Here is a 12,564-nt window from a genome sequence, read left to right on the forward strand (position 1 = left end):
CTCACAACAAGCGGACACGTGTTTCCGCCTTCCGCCGCTCCGAGCCTTTTAGGGAACTACAGAAATGTGAAATATGCAGCAGTCAGATCATTAACCGATACTAGCACACAACCGGATACACAGAAAGGCTAGAAACCACGCAAACTAAAAATAAACAGCAACAAGGGGAATTGGAACTCTCACAATGTTTTCATTTTGGCTGTATTGCATCATGTTTAAGCCATACAATCAACAACACATAGGTAGGCTATGTTATTCAACAAAAAGAAGACAGATTGAAACTATAATCATAAAACAATTATTAACAAAAATATCCTTTACAGATTGATATTATATTTTCATATTCTGCAGCCCATGTAATGGTTCAATATAGTGTCTGCTTTGCTTTCTATTTGGAGTTGTTGTATGGGGTTTCTTTGCAGTCCTTTTGCATAGAACTTTCCATAATATCACAAGGTTCAAAATGAACATTTCATAATCAATATAAGTATTTTCAAAGAATAAACAATGCAAAAAAAGTGTACATCTAAAAAAAAAGTATATGTTTAACATACAATGAAAGTATTTATTCTTGTTTGTTTAAAATTATGAGAGTAATAAATAATACATCATTTGTTTTACATGTAGTATCATTATTATTGTTTTAATTATTTTTATTAATATTGTTTTTATTATAAAACAATTCATTCATTTTATAGAATATTGTAGAGGCCTTAAGATTTAGGCAATATTGCAACTAAAGAATAAATAAATATACTTTTTTTATATAGTTTGCGGCTGGTTGGTTGTTTTTTTATATATATATATTATAATAAATATATATATATATATTATTTTGTATAGTAGTAGTAGTAGTACCTATGAGTAGAACACAGAATAAAGAATAACGCTTTTTTCACACTCCATTTTAATTATGTAGCCTAACTTACCGTACTATACATAAATTAATTAATGATATGTTTCACTCTGACCAAAATAATAATATTTTTGTCATGAAAGCACTCCTCTTCTGAAAGAGACTACACAGAATCTGAAAACTGATCTTTTGTAGGTGTTGTAGTCCTACAAAAGGCGTAGGTGTTGCTGGTAGTTAAAACAACGACCCCTTGCGTCCACCAGCTGTAACACACACACAGTTACAAAACAGAGGGGCAGCCATTAAAGTTCACGTGCTGCGATATTATGCAAACACTGAAGTTCCTGCACTGCAACATTAAACACTGAATCTCACAGGTAAGCAGTCTGTCTAAGTCTTTATTGTGGCAACTAGATGAGTAAATGTCGGGTCAGTTCCTCTCTGCTGTGTCGTGTTGAACAGGCGTGTTTTCTTTAGGAGGGAAACATGAAAACAAGACAGGCGAAGTCAGCAGATGAATCTGAATCAAAGGGAAGAGTGAAGAAAAGAGCCGGGGAGAACTCTGGTCCAGCTCTCTCCAAAAAACTACGAGAAAGAAAAGATGGAGAAACATCCAAACAAGGTGTGCAGCCCTAATGGTGCAGACTCAGTATGTTGCACATACAATCATGTTCCTGTCATGAAATATCGTTTTTTGCAGTGCCTCCTCTCAAGTCTACAGGAGTCCAGAAGAGAGCAGGGTATGGGAGCATCCTGCACTACCTTTACAAGAGCACTCTGGGACAAAGTCTTCACTCACAGATGAAACAGGTGAGACTTCTACGGCTTTGCAGATTGAGAAAAATAACCTAGCAACGTAATGCCATAACTGTATCAGAATCAGAGTCGGTTTTATTGCCAAGTAGGTTTACACATAGGCCTACCAGAAATTTGCTTTGGTATAAGTGTGGTGCATACAGAAAGAAGAATACGTAAAAACAAATATAATTAAAAAATATTACTATTATAAAATAAAACAAATTGTAAAAAATAAAGACAATACACAAAATATAATTATGTGGGAAACCGAGTACAGTAAAACATGAAAATACTATGTTCAAAGTGGAGAGCTATGCTAATTTAAAAAGAGGTATCGTGTGCAGGATTTACAATACAAAAAAGATCAAGATATTGTTTGCATGATGTGTTTATCTTGGGTGGATGTGACTGTAGTAAACGTCCTCAACATGCATTATCATTAGTGCTTGGTATGTATGCATCATTTCTGCCATGTAGATATCTATGGGCAGCTTAGCTCGCAGGAACAGTTGATCATTAAACGTTGTTGTTTGTTGCAGTGTCTTCAGGAACCTTTCGTCCGCTCGCTGTCTTCATATCAGTTCCACGGGGCCACCAGCCCCTTCGACCGCAGAATCACCTGTCTGGAGTGGCATCCCACTCACCTCACCACTCTGGCTGTGGGCTCCAAAGGTGGAGACATATATCTGTGGGACTTTGAGGCGCCTGGGAAGAAAACCTTTCTCCAAGGGGTGAATGTCTTCATGCTCCATATTTCTTTGTTTCTTCTTTTTCTGCTTTTGAAATATGCAGCAACTTATTCCACAATTACATTTTGAAGCGATTATTAATTTACAAACTGTGCAAATTAGATTAACATGAAGACACACTTGTATTGGTTCTTTGCTTAGATGGGGATTGGAGACTCAGTTACTGACATGAGGTTTAACCGGTTAAATCCCAGTCAGCTGTTCACCTCATCTATGTGGGGTAGGACAGCTCTTCGAGATTTGAATGGGACGATTCTATCAGTGTTTGCCAGCACAGACATACGAAAGTAAGAGTTGTCCTTAAGCTGCAATCCAAAAAGTAGATTGCAGGCCTGAGCATCAGTCTTCTTATCAGGCTCTCTTCGTTTATTGCTATTTGTGTGGTGTAGATCACTACAACTGCAACCAACCATTATTTTCAGTATCTATAAATCTGACAACTTTTCTTTGGTCAATAAAGCATCCATCCAAAGTTTTTAAAAGTCCAAAATAATGTTTTAAATGTCTTGTTTTGTCAATCCATAAACCAAAGGCCTTCGGTTTATTATTAGATAAATAAATAAAAAGCAGGAAAACTCCCTAATTTGAAAATAATTTGAGTAATTATAAGAGTTTTACTGATAACTGTCTTGTGTTTCTGTTTCTGTGCACAGAACGGAGCAGGAGACTTTATTGGAGGGATGACATTTTGCCCGTCAGACCCCTCCAAACTTATTGTGGCTTCTGGTGAGGGCACACTGAACATGCTGAGCTTTGAGGGCCACCCACCCACCGTTCTGTCCCGAACCCAAGACTGTGGCCACGATCACCACCATGTTTGGTGAGGAAACTGAGAAGAAGACTGCCACTCAGAAAGATCAAGAGGGATCATATGATCTTCTCATTGTTATGTTGCTATGCTGAAGTATAAAGCTCTACAATGTATCCCCAACTTTTCAGTTTTTCACTAAGTAAAAAAAGCCTTGTTTTAAGATTTCTAACGCTGCATTTCATAGACAAATCAACATATATTTTTGGTTGGTATACTATATAGAGGCAACCTTTAGTTTAATGTGAGCACTTAAAAATCAGCTAGTAAAGAAATAGTTTTCACTTTACAGCATTGATAAGTAAACTTTCAAATATTTCATTGACTCTCATTCTGTTGAATATAAATAAAACTCACTTTGTTTTGTTTCTTACAGTCACTGGTACTGCTGCGTGGATGTGTCTGTAAGTCGACAGATGCTTGTGACAGGGGACAATGTGGGACATCTCGTACTCCTGGGTTTGGACGGCCAAAAGGTATGTCTCCATTCCCCGAAAGTTTAACTTAAGTCATTCTACTTTATGAGGCGACAAAAGACATGAGTTGATTTCTGGCCACTAAAGAGAATCAGTATTTCTCCCAACTAACAGTTCCAAAACGTTTTTGTGATGAATTCAGATTTTATTTTTGAATGCCTTTTTGTTCTATTTTGATGTTGCAGATTTTCAGTGAGAAGTTGCACAAAGCCAAAGTTACCCATGCAGAGTTCAACTCCCGCTGTGATTGGTTGTTGGCGACCGCATCAGTCGACCACACGGTGAAACTTTGGGACCTGAGAAACATCAAAGACAAGAAGAGCTTTCTCCACGAGATGCCGCATGATAAAGCTGTCAACTCAGGTGAAACCCTCACTCAGAAAACTCTACTACCATCATCATACCATAACATCCACGTTTTATTATTAATTAAAATGATACATGTAGTTGTGAAGTAGTAGATGCAAGAGTCACTGTTGGTGATAGATGCAAGTTGTTTTGTTGTTTTGTCTTTGGACATTTAGTTCAGATTTCTTAATTTATCTGATGAAAATGTAGACAATACCTTAAAGTCTTTACATCCATGATTTGAGCAGTTGTAAAGAAAATCTTTGTTATTTTGTAAATCTGTTATTACAGCCTATTTCAACCCTCTGGACTGCTCCAAGTTGCTCACCACAGATCAGTACGACCAGATCCGGATCTACTCCTCTCCTGATTGGTCGAAGCCTCAACATATCATCCAACATCCACACAGACAGTTTCAGCATCTCACGCCCATCAAGGTTTAATTCTTCTCTAGATGTGTATGTTTCCTTTGCTAACTTATCCTGAGACAACCACTAGTTATCCTAGTTTGGTTGCACAAAGGATCAGCGCATATACACAAACAAACACGGACATCAAAACATTTGTAGAAAATAAAGGCAAAGGTAGTACATAAGGAGACCCATGGGAGGTTTATTCAAGAAGGAACTTTCTCAGTGTGGTACAGTACAGTTTGAGATGATACAATACTGTTATATATTTATTAATGGCTTATCTGATATGGACCGATACAGTATACATAGACAAACTGAAAACAGTTATCCAATGAAAGTGTCCTATATTGTTTTATATCAAATGCTAGAGTGCAACACTGTCCTTAAAAGGGCTTTTATTATGCTTGTATCAGGCTTTTATTCGTTAAGAGATTACAGTGAGGTAAAAAGAATGTAAACGGGTACAGGAGCTGCGATAAAGCACAAATTAAAAACACAATATTTCACAATCTAGACATAGGTACAGTGTAGCTGCTCTCGTGGATCTATTCAAGCTCTGCAACCTGGCGTTACTATCTATTCTAATCTATTATTTCTCTCAAGGCCACATGGCACCCTGTCTATGACCTCATCATGGCAGGCCGTTACCCCGACAACCGGGTTTGCCCCGGAGACCAGAGGACCATCGACATCTTTGACTCCAACACAGCGGAGCTTGTGTGTCAGCTGCAAGATCCCACCGTCTCAGGTATCAAATCTGTGAGTATGACTTTAAAAACACTGGGCGGGGGAAATGGAGACAAGAAAGCTGTGGTCTTTAATTAACACCAATAATTATTTATTTACAGGTAAATAAATTCAGTCCAATGGGTGATGTGATTGGATCTGGAATGGGTGAGTTATCCATTTAAGGGATTTAATGTCTGATCATATCAGTTGTGTGAGAGGAGTTAAAGTGTGTCACTAAAGCTGTGAGACAAATGTAACATTTGTGATATTGGGCTATATAAATAAACATTGATTGATTGATCATTGACATTGACTAAAGACACTTAATGTTCACTGCAGGTGTGTCGGTGCTGGTCTGGAATAGAAACAGGTTGTTGATGAGCGATGAGTCCACAGCGCAGGAGGAAACTTCTGCCTCAGCGGAAAGTTCAGGAAGCCAGCGGAGGAATAGGCAGCGCCCCAGCAGGGAGAGGAGAGGACCGGCTCTGGATGCAAAGCTCAAGAAGAAACTGCCTTCTCTAGAAGAAACGGAAACCAAGACCAAGACTAAGAGCATTAAAGAAAAGCTAGCAGAGATGAGGAAGAAATAAACTATACAATAGTGTAGATCTGATCCATCTACTGAAGCCTTTCTCAACCATTGGGCCACAGCCTATTGGTGGACCTCCGAGCACCATATGTGTCTTCTGAGATTAAACTAAGAATGCCTTCAACCTGTTGGACTGTAATTGACCAACACTGTGCACTTTGATTACATCTAAAAGGGAAACAATATTTATTTCCATTTTCTATTTTCGGGCATGTTGTCACCGTACTGTTCATCTTGATTATAAAATACATCACTGGTTGTCTGATGGAAAACAAAAGAGGCAAGAGCTTTTATCTTTAAACATGTTATGTTATTCTTGCGATAGTAGAACTGTCCATGTCTATACATTCCTTTGTATTTCAGTGTTCTTTATGTCTCAAATTCAGGGATTGCTCAAATGCAAACATGTTCTTTTATAGTGTAACGTTTTTTTATACTTCAATAAAAATTACAACATTATACATGATTTAGGTTTTTATTTACAAATCTTTGAATACACATTAAAGGAAGATGTAGGACAAGAGATGTATTGCTGACGCCTTTATCTTATGCAGATAGGCAGTTTTTGTATCATGCATAACTGAAAAGATAACTTCCACGTAGTTCATGGACCGTAATATTTGCCAGCTGGAGGAGCACTTCACTCCAGGCCTCCTGATGCTCTTCTCCATCCTGATGCCAGGCCTGTTGGGCAGAGTACACCATGCTCAGAACAAGACCGTCAAACTGATCTGGAGTCAGCGGCCGATTCTGACTCTTATGAGCTGTCGCCATCTGCTCCATGGAGCTCGGACTTCTGGGAATGTTGTCATTGATCTGAGACAGGAAAGCCCGCCCCGTCCTCATGGATGCCATCTCCTTGTCCAGCAGAACAATGTTGTTGTCATGGTCGATCTCCACCCCACCCAGCAAAAACTGCACACAGGTTAGAAAAATCTAAATGGATAGCATTCTCTGCAAGTTAAATATGGCCCGGTATGTGATTTAAATGCATGAACACAACTCTGAAATGAAAAAAGTACCTCAAACATCAGGTTTGCATCAAAGACAGATGAGCCGGGTTTTGGAGGTGTTGGACTTTTGCCTGCAGCCACATCTAACGTAGAAAATACTGCAGTTTAACTGTAACACAATGGAGATGCAGGAAAACTATATGTGCATTGACACCTTGTAATGCTATGAAATGCATATTGATTTCTGCATGCTTCATCATTATATAACCTAAAGTCACTTTCCTGTCAGTACATTTTCAGTTTTCACTTACCTTGCAGCCCTTGCTCCAATGAAAGCCATACAATGACCTGAAGGCAGAATTCAAGATGTTTTTTCATATTCTTCTTTAGATTGTTGCAGTCAGATTAAACGCTGCATCCTTCTTTGCGCTCCCTCAGACACTTGTGTGAGTCAGGGCAGAAACAGATCAACTTGAATTCCACTCATTTTTCCATTTTGGAAAATAGTAGCAAAAGCCAGATGGCTGTGATGCAGAGCAGAGATACTTTTTACAATCTCTTTATTATCCACATGCCGAACTCTGAGCTACAATGACTTAAAGTTCACAGAGGCAATTGGCCCTTTATACCCAAGAACAAACAAGTCATTCATTAATAAATTATTTTCCCCAGAATATTGAACAATGCAAACAAAAGTAATAACCAAAAACAATCCTTCACAAATTCAGTTTCAGTTAAGGGTACTTCTCAGCATAGATACATCTACATATATTAAATATCTAAATAATCAGAAAGTAAGGTAATACCACATATAGACAAATGCCACAATAGAGTTGGTCTCATGTAAGGCAGATTGGTGAAGATTATGGTATGCACTTTATACTGTAACAAAGGCATTCACTTTATCATGTCTTGACTACTGAAGTCTTCAGCGGTCCAACTTCATAGCTCATTCACTTCATTTGATTTACTTTGTAAAATTAAAGTTGATGTGAGCTGAGGTTATGCCCAGCATTATTGACACCAGGAACTACTGTATTTCCAGTGTGTTGTAGTAGCGCATCTCCTCCACGTGGCAGCAGCAGCACCAGTTGACTGCTCTTTTCTGACAGATGGAAAAGTGTATTTACTTCCGGTGAAGAGTTCATTTTTTCCTGGATAATAAAGTACTCAAATAAAGGTAAATGCGATTGTTTACTAGTCTTTCGTAAAAATTATTTTTACAATTTTTTTTCGAATTTGCAGTGGTAGTTATAACTATACCTCCATGATATCACAGTTAAATTGTGACTCGCCTGTGTAGCAAGCTAATCCTGACCGTAAACACAACACAGGGTTAGCTAGCGTTAGCTTCCTACTACCGTTACACCCACACTGCGCATTACCGCAGACATTAACCTAAATAAACATCACTCATCACATTATTTAACGACAGTATAACCACGCTTTTGAGAAGATGCTTCTGTGGTTTGATATTATGAAGATATGCAATCATTTATTAAATACGTTTAGCAGAAACGACTGCTAATTAAACAGTTCTGCACTAAATCCTAACTCAGTGAAAGTTGTAATATTTGTATGTTAATCTGTGAGTGTTTTTTTTTAACTGTATGGCAATTTTGGAGTCTTCTGTTGTATTGTGTTTTACTGAACAATTTTTACTATAACGCATTACTATATAACAACACCACAGTAAACATTAAGACCATGAAGTTGAAGCAACACCAAAGCTACAGGGATAACCACTATTAGCCTACTCCAAATATATTGTATTGTATCGAAAGAGCTTTCTGTGCAGAAAATGTGTTACCATTCAATAATTTGTCTACTAAAAACTATGAACAAATGTGGGTATAATATAGGTGAATTGTGTTCAAAAGTATTTACAAAAGGGAAATCCTTGTTTATAAATGTGATTTTCTTAAATAACCTGAACTTCTTATGTTAAAATAATTTGTTATTAAATAATATTAGTCAATAATAGTGTTATTGCCCAATGTATTGTTATGATATTCCCAAACATCGCCTACAATCAACACCTATAGAAAGATTTCATCAACAACTTTAAACAATCACCTTTATAAAGATGTAGACGGGTTATTGGAGGGTTTTTGTATTTTTGCTAACCTTGACATGTTTTATAAAGTGCCAACTGACTGTAGATGGATGCTCTGCTGCTTGCTGACTTGTTTAGGTGAGCAGTAAAGATGGAGTCCAGCGAGGAGGGGGGCCTCAGTGTGGGCGGCTCTGTGGGCGAGAACTACTTCCTTGGCTACACCTTCACCGACCGCTCCCACTCCAACCGGGTGGTGAAGAGCATCATGGACCTGTGTGTGGGGGACAGCCTGTTCGCTGACGTCACCATCAACGTGGACAGCAAAGAGTTTCAGCTGCACCGGCTCGTGCTGTCGGCACAGAGCAGTTTCTTCCGCTCCATGTTCACCTCCAACCTCAAAGAGTCCCACAACCGCTCCATTGAGCTGAAGGATGTCAGCGCCACTGTCTTTCAGCTGCTGGTCGACTACATCTACCACGGCACGATTAAACTGAGAGTGGAGGAGCTCCAGGACACCTATGAGATGTCAGACATGTACCAGCTGACTGCTCTGTTTGAGGAATGCTCCCGCTTCCTCTCACGGACAGTAGAGGTCAACAACTGCCTGCAGGTGAGTCACTGTTTTAACACGTCTCTGCTACTTAGTCACATTTGTGTCAATTGTATCAGTTTAGTCATATGACATGTTTTTGCCAAGGTGATGTGGCTGGCAGACAGACACAGTGACCGGGAGTTGTACACCGCAGCTAAGCATTGTGCCAAAATCCACCTGGCCCAGCTGCACCAGACTGAAGAATTCCTCAACCTGCCTCTCTGTTTGCTCTTGGACATCCTCAAAGGTATCACCGGTTTGCTGTCCTATCACTATGTGGCCTGGTGTCCCAAACTGTGTTATCACATTTACTCAAAGTCATGCGTTGTATTAGTTACATTACCGCTAGCATGAGCCCCAACGTTTCTTGTCTGCCACTTAACTATTGATGATCTGAAATTGACAAATGTAAAAAAACACCTCATGTACGTGACTCACTCGCTTTGTGGTTTTTTTCAGATGGAGTTCCTAGTTCCCAGAATCCAAAAGTGGCCATTGATTCATGGATAAACAACAACAAGGTGGAGAGAGAAGAGTTTTCATGCATCCTCCAAGAAAATCTCAAGGTAGCTCACTTTCAACTAGAGCTGACATATATATATATTTTTTTTGTATCCAATTCTTGCCTTTTTTTGTTGTTTATATTCAAATGTTGTTTTGTTTTACACATTATACGGTATACAAACATCGGCACACACTCAAGTCATCCCCGGGGACACTGGCCAACACACCAAGAGTACAAAATAACAATAATAGTAACAGATATTTTTAAGATATATTTAAGCGTTTTGAGCACCAGGAAAAGCGCTTTATAAATGTAATGTATTATTATTGTTATTTATTATTATATATATTATCAACAATTTAAATAACAAGTAAATAGAATAAAGATTCTTCAGCGACTCTGTAAAAAGTTATGGTCGTCACTCGTCAGTTACAGGCACTTAGTTATAGAAAACATAATATACCGGTCCATTCAACAGTTAACCCAAGGGCAATGCACAGGGAGAGGCTGGATTTCTAATGAAAAGAAGGAGGAGTCTTGCTCACGGTGGTGAAAAGGCAATATTGTGGCTCGAGAGGGATTGAAATCATTATGAGCATGCAGATAGCATTTGCCTTGTGTGTTGGAGATATATATATCTCTTTATATTATTTAATAGTGTAACATTTATTTTCTTGTTGTTTATAGTGTTTATTATTATTATCATTTATTTATATGTATTCTTAGTTAGTGTCATAAGTTAAAGTAGTTTCTATGCTTTTATTTTGAAGGCATGTTTTGGGCACTGGGTGATTAGAGCACCTGGTGTAATTGTATATATTGGAGACAGATGGAGGTGGGAGGCAGAGCACTAGTAGGCAAACGGTTTTTTACCAGGGTGTTTCGAGCCACACAAGGGAAAGCCATAGGAAAGGCTTAAGGAAAGAGATATAGGAAACCTGTTCATTGTATTTTGTTATAGGAATAAAATGCACAACGGAGAATCTTGTCTGGACCTGGATCATTGCCCTGCGTAAGATCCGCTCACTAGTGCCTCAGCGGCTGTATTATTTTAAGTTAATTATCTGTTTTAGTTCTATATGATTTTGGCCGCTACACTGTGTCTGTAGCTTTATAACAATGTACACAAGTGTTTCTAATTTATGTCTGTTTGAACTATTTTTATCTGTAATGGCGGATGTCTTTCTCTTGTACATCCACAGGAAATCGGGGACAATGTCCACATTTACCTGATTGGTAAGGAGGAGGCTCGGACTCACTCACTGGCCGTGTCGCTTCACTGTGACGAGGACGATTCGATCAGCGTGAGCGGCCAGAACAGTTTATGCCATCAGATCACTGCGGCCTGTAAACACGCAGGTGACCTGTATGTGGTGGGGGGGTCCATCCCTCGCCGCATGTGGAAGTGCAACATGCACACCATGGACTGGGAGCGCTGCGCCCCGCTGCCCAGAGACCGCCTGCACCACACCATGGTCTCCGTCTCTACGGAGGACACTATCTACTCACTGGGGGGAAAGACGCTGCAGGACACTCTCTCTAACGCCATCATCTTCTACACAGTGAAGGACAACATGTGGACAGAGAGCAGCCAGCTGGACACCGCGGTGTCCGGAGCCGCCGGTGTGAACCTGGGAGGAACCATCTACCTGCTCGGGGGGGAGGAGAACGACATGGACTTTTTCACTAAGCCGTCTCGACTCATTCAGTGCTTTGGCACCGACACACGGAAGTGCCACATCAAACCTTACATGCTGCCGTTCGCGGGCTGCATGCACGCTGCGGTGCACATGGACGTGATCTTCATCGTGGCAGAGGGAGACTCCCTGGTCTGCTACAACCCGCTGCTGGAGAACTTCACCCTGCCTGCGCTTCCCCGAGGTGTGGAGCTGCGTGCCTTCTCTGTGGAAGGTGGCCAGCTGTAACGGCTGCATCTACGTATTCAGGGACAAATGTAAGAAAGGAGACGCAAACACGTTAAAGTTCAACCCGGCGACATCCGTCGTCTCAGTTATCAGAAGTTTAAAAATCTTCCTCACAAACTGGCAGTTTGTCTTGGCCTAAACTGTCCTCTGGAAGTCATACTGCGGTCCACACATTCACCACAGACAATCAGGGACAACTAACCATGACTTCACTCTTCAGACATCCGCCGTAACTGTATTTACTCCGCTGGTTTCTGTGCCACTCATTCCATCAGGACTTCACCACCAGACCAGTAAAAAGGAACAGCGGTGTGTGTGTGTGTCACTCTCTTGTGTTGTTCCAGTGTGTCTCATTGTGAAGTCAAACAATGTGTAGTGATGCTGTGACGGTGAAATAATAGACGTTGTGTCCTGTGCACTGCTCGTTTATTGACACGCATGACCAACTCCATTGTAAAAACGTGACTGAACGTAAAACATCCTTCAGTATGTTGTGTGTGGTTGAACGTGTCATGATGTTGCAGGATACATATCCCCAGATGTCATATTTGAAGTAAAATGTGTATAAACCTGATAAGAGGATGTTTTCTAACTTTTACATTTTTCACAGTTTCTTGTCTTGCGATTGTATTTTTTGATGTTAAACTGTAACAGAAATGTCAAATATATGGCTGTAGTTGCAAGCTTTCATTGTTTGTTCTGATATTTATGGCCCTTAACCCTTCTTGCATTAACTATCCCTCACTATTAATACTTTGTGTGTTACC

The 12,564-nt window shown here is 39.8% G+C and overlaps 3 protein-coding genes across 3 annotated transcripts; 2 read left to right on the top strand and 1 right to left on the bottom strand.

Moving 5' to 3' along the window:
* Positions 1-1,121: 1,121 nt before the first annotated feature.
* Positions 1,122-6,225, top strand: ddb2 (damage-specific DNA binding protein 2). The gene is made up of 11 exons (XM_034084229.1): positions 1,122-1,233; positions 1,334-1,478; positions 1,557-1,666; positions 2,194-2,385; positions 3,057-3,223; positions 3,588-3,687; positions 3,873-4,050; positions 4,327-4,472; positions 5,052-5,207; positions 5,297-5,342; positions 5,517-6,225. The coding sequence occupies exons 2-11, from the start codon at positions 1,343-1,345 to the stop codon at positions 5,765-5,767; spliced, it is 1,482 nt and encodes a 493-aa protein (XP_033940120.1). The 5' UTR covers positions 1,122-1,233; positions 1,334-1,342; the 3' UTR covers positions 5,768-6,225.
* Positions 6,226-6,242: 17 nt separating this feature from the next.
* On the bottom strand, positions 6,243-7,150 carry LOC117447521 (protein FAM180A). Its single transcript, XM_034084230.2, has 3 exons — positions 7,031-7,150; positions 6,789-6,862; positions 6,243-6,681 (listed from the first exon to the last, which is right to left on the bottom strand). The coding sequence occupies exons 1-3, from the start codon at positions 7,095-7,097 to the stop codon at positions 6,337-6,339; spliced, it is 486 nt and encodes a 161-aa protein (XP_033940121.1). The 5' UTR covers positions 7,098-7,150; the 3' UTR covers positions 6,243-6,336.
* A 683-nt stretch (positions 7,151-7,833) lies between these two features.
* On the top strand, positions 7,834-12,487 carry kbtbd4 (kelch repeat and BTB (POZ) domain containing 4). The gene is given in 6 exon segments (XM_034085391.2): positions 7,834-7,899; positions 8,914-9,385; positions 9,473-9,614; positions 9,827-9,933; positions 11,075-11,733; positions 11,735-12,487. Coding segments are annotated over 5 exon segments (1,569 nt in total). The 5' UTR covers positions 7,834-7,899; positions 8,914-8,926; the 3' UTR covers positions 11,937-12,487.
* The last annotated feature ends 77 nt before the right edge of the window (positions 12,488-12,564 follow it).

This window comes from Pseudochaenichthys georgianus, chromosome 6 (assembly GCF_902827115.2).
Source record: "Pseudochaenichthys georgianus chromosome 6, fPseGeo1.2, whole genome shotgun sequence".
NCBI lineage: Eukaryota > Metazoa > Chordata > Actinopteri > Perciformes > Channichthyidae > Pseudochaenichthys > Pseudochaenichthys georgianus.

What these genes read in the sequence shown, in the direction of transcription:
- ddb2 (XM_034084229.1), top strand. Translation starts at nt 1,343, where the DNA reads ATGAAAACAAGACAGGCGAAGTCAGCAGATGAATCTGAATCAAAGGGA. An exon ending in CCGTCTCAGGTATCAAATCT is followed by an intron (nt 5,208 to 5,296) that starts GTGAGTATGACT and finishes ATTTATTTACAG; the next exon opens with GTAAATAAATTCAGTCCAAT. An exon ending in TGTGATTGGATCTGGAATGG is followed by an intron (nt 5,343 to 5,516) that starts GTGAGTTATCCA and finishes TGTTCACTGCAG; the next exon opens with GTGTGTCGGTGCTGGTCTGG.
- LOC117447521 (XM_034084230.2), bottom strand. Translation starts at nt 7,097, where the DNA reads ATGAAAAAACATCTTGAATTCTGCCTTCAGGTCATTGTATGGCTTTCA. An exon ending in ATTGGAGCAAGGGCTGCAAG is followed by an intron (nt 6,863 to 7,030) that starts GTAAGTGAAAAC and finishes TTTCTACGTTAG; the next exon opens with ATGTGGCTGCAGGCAAAAGT. An exon ending in ATGCAAACCTGATGTTTGAG is followed by an intron (nt 6,682 to 6,788) that starts GTACTTTTTTCA and finishes ACCTGTGTGCAG; the next exon opens with TTTTTGCTGGGTGGGGTGGA.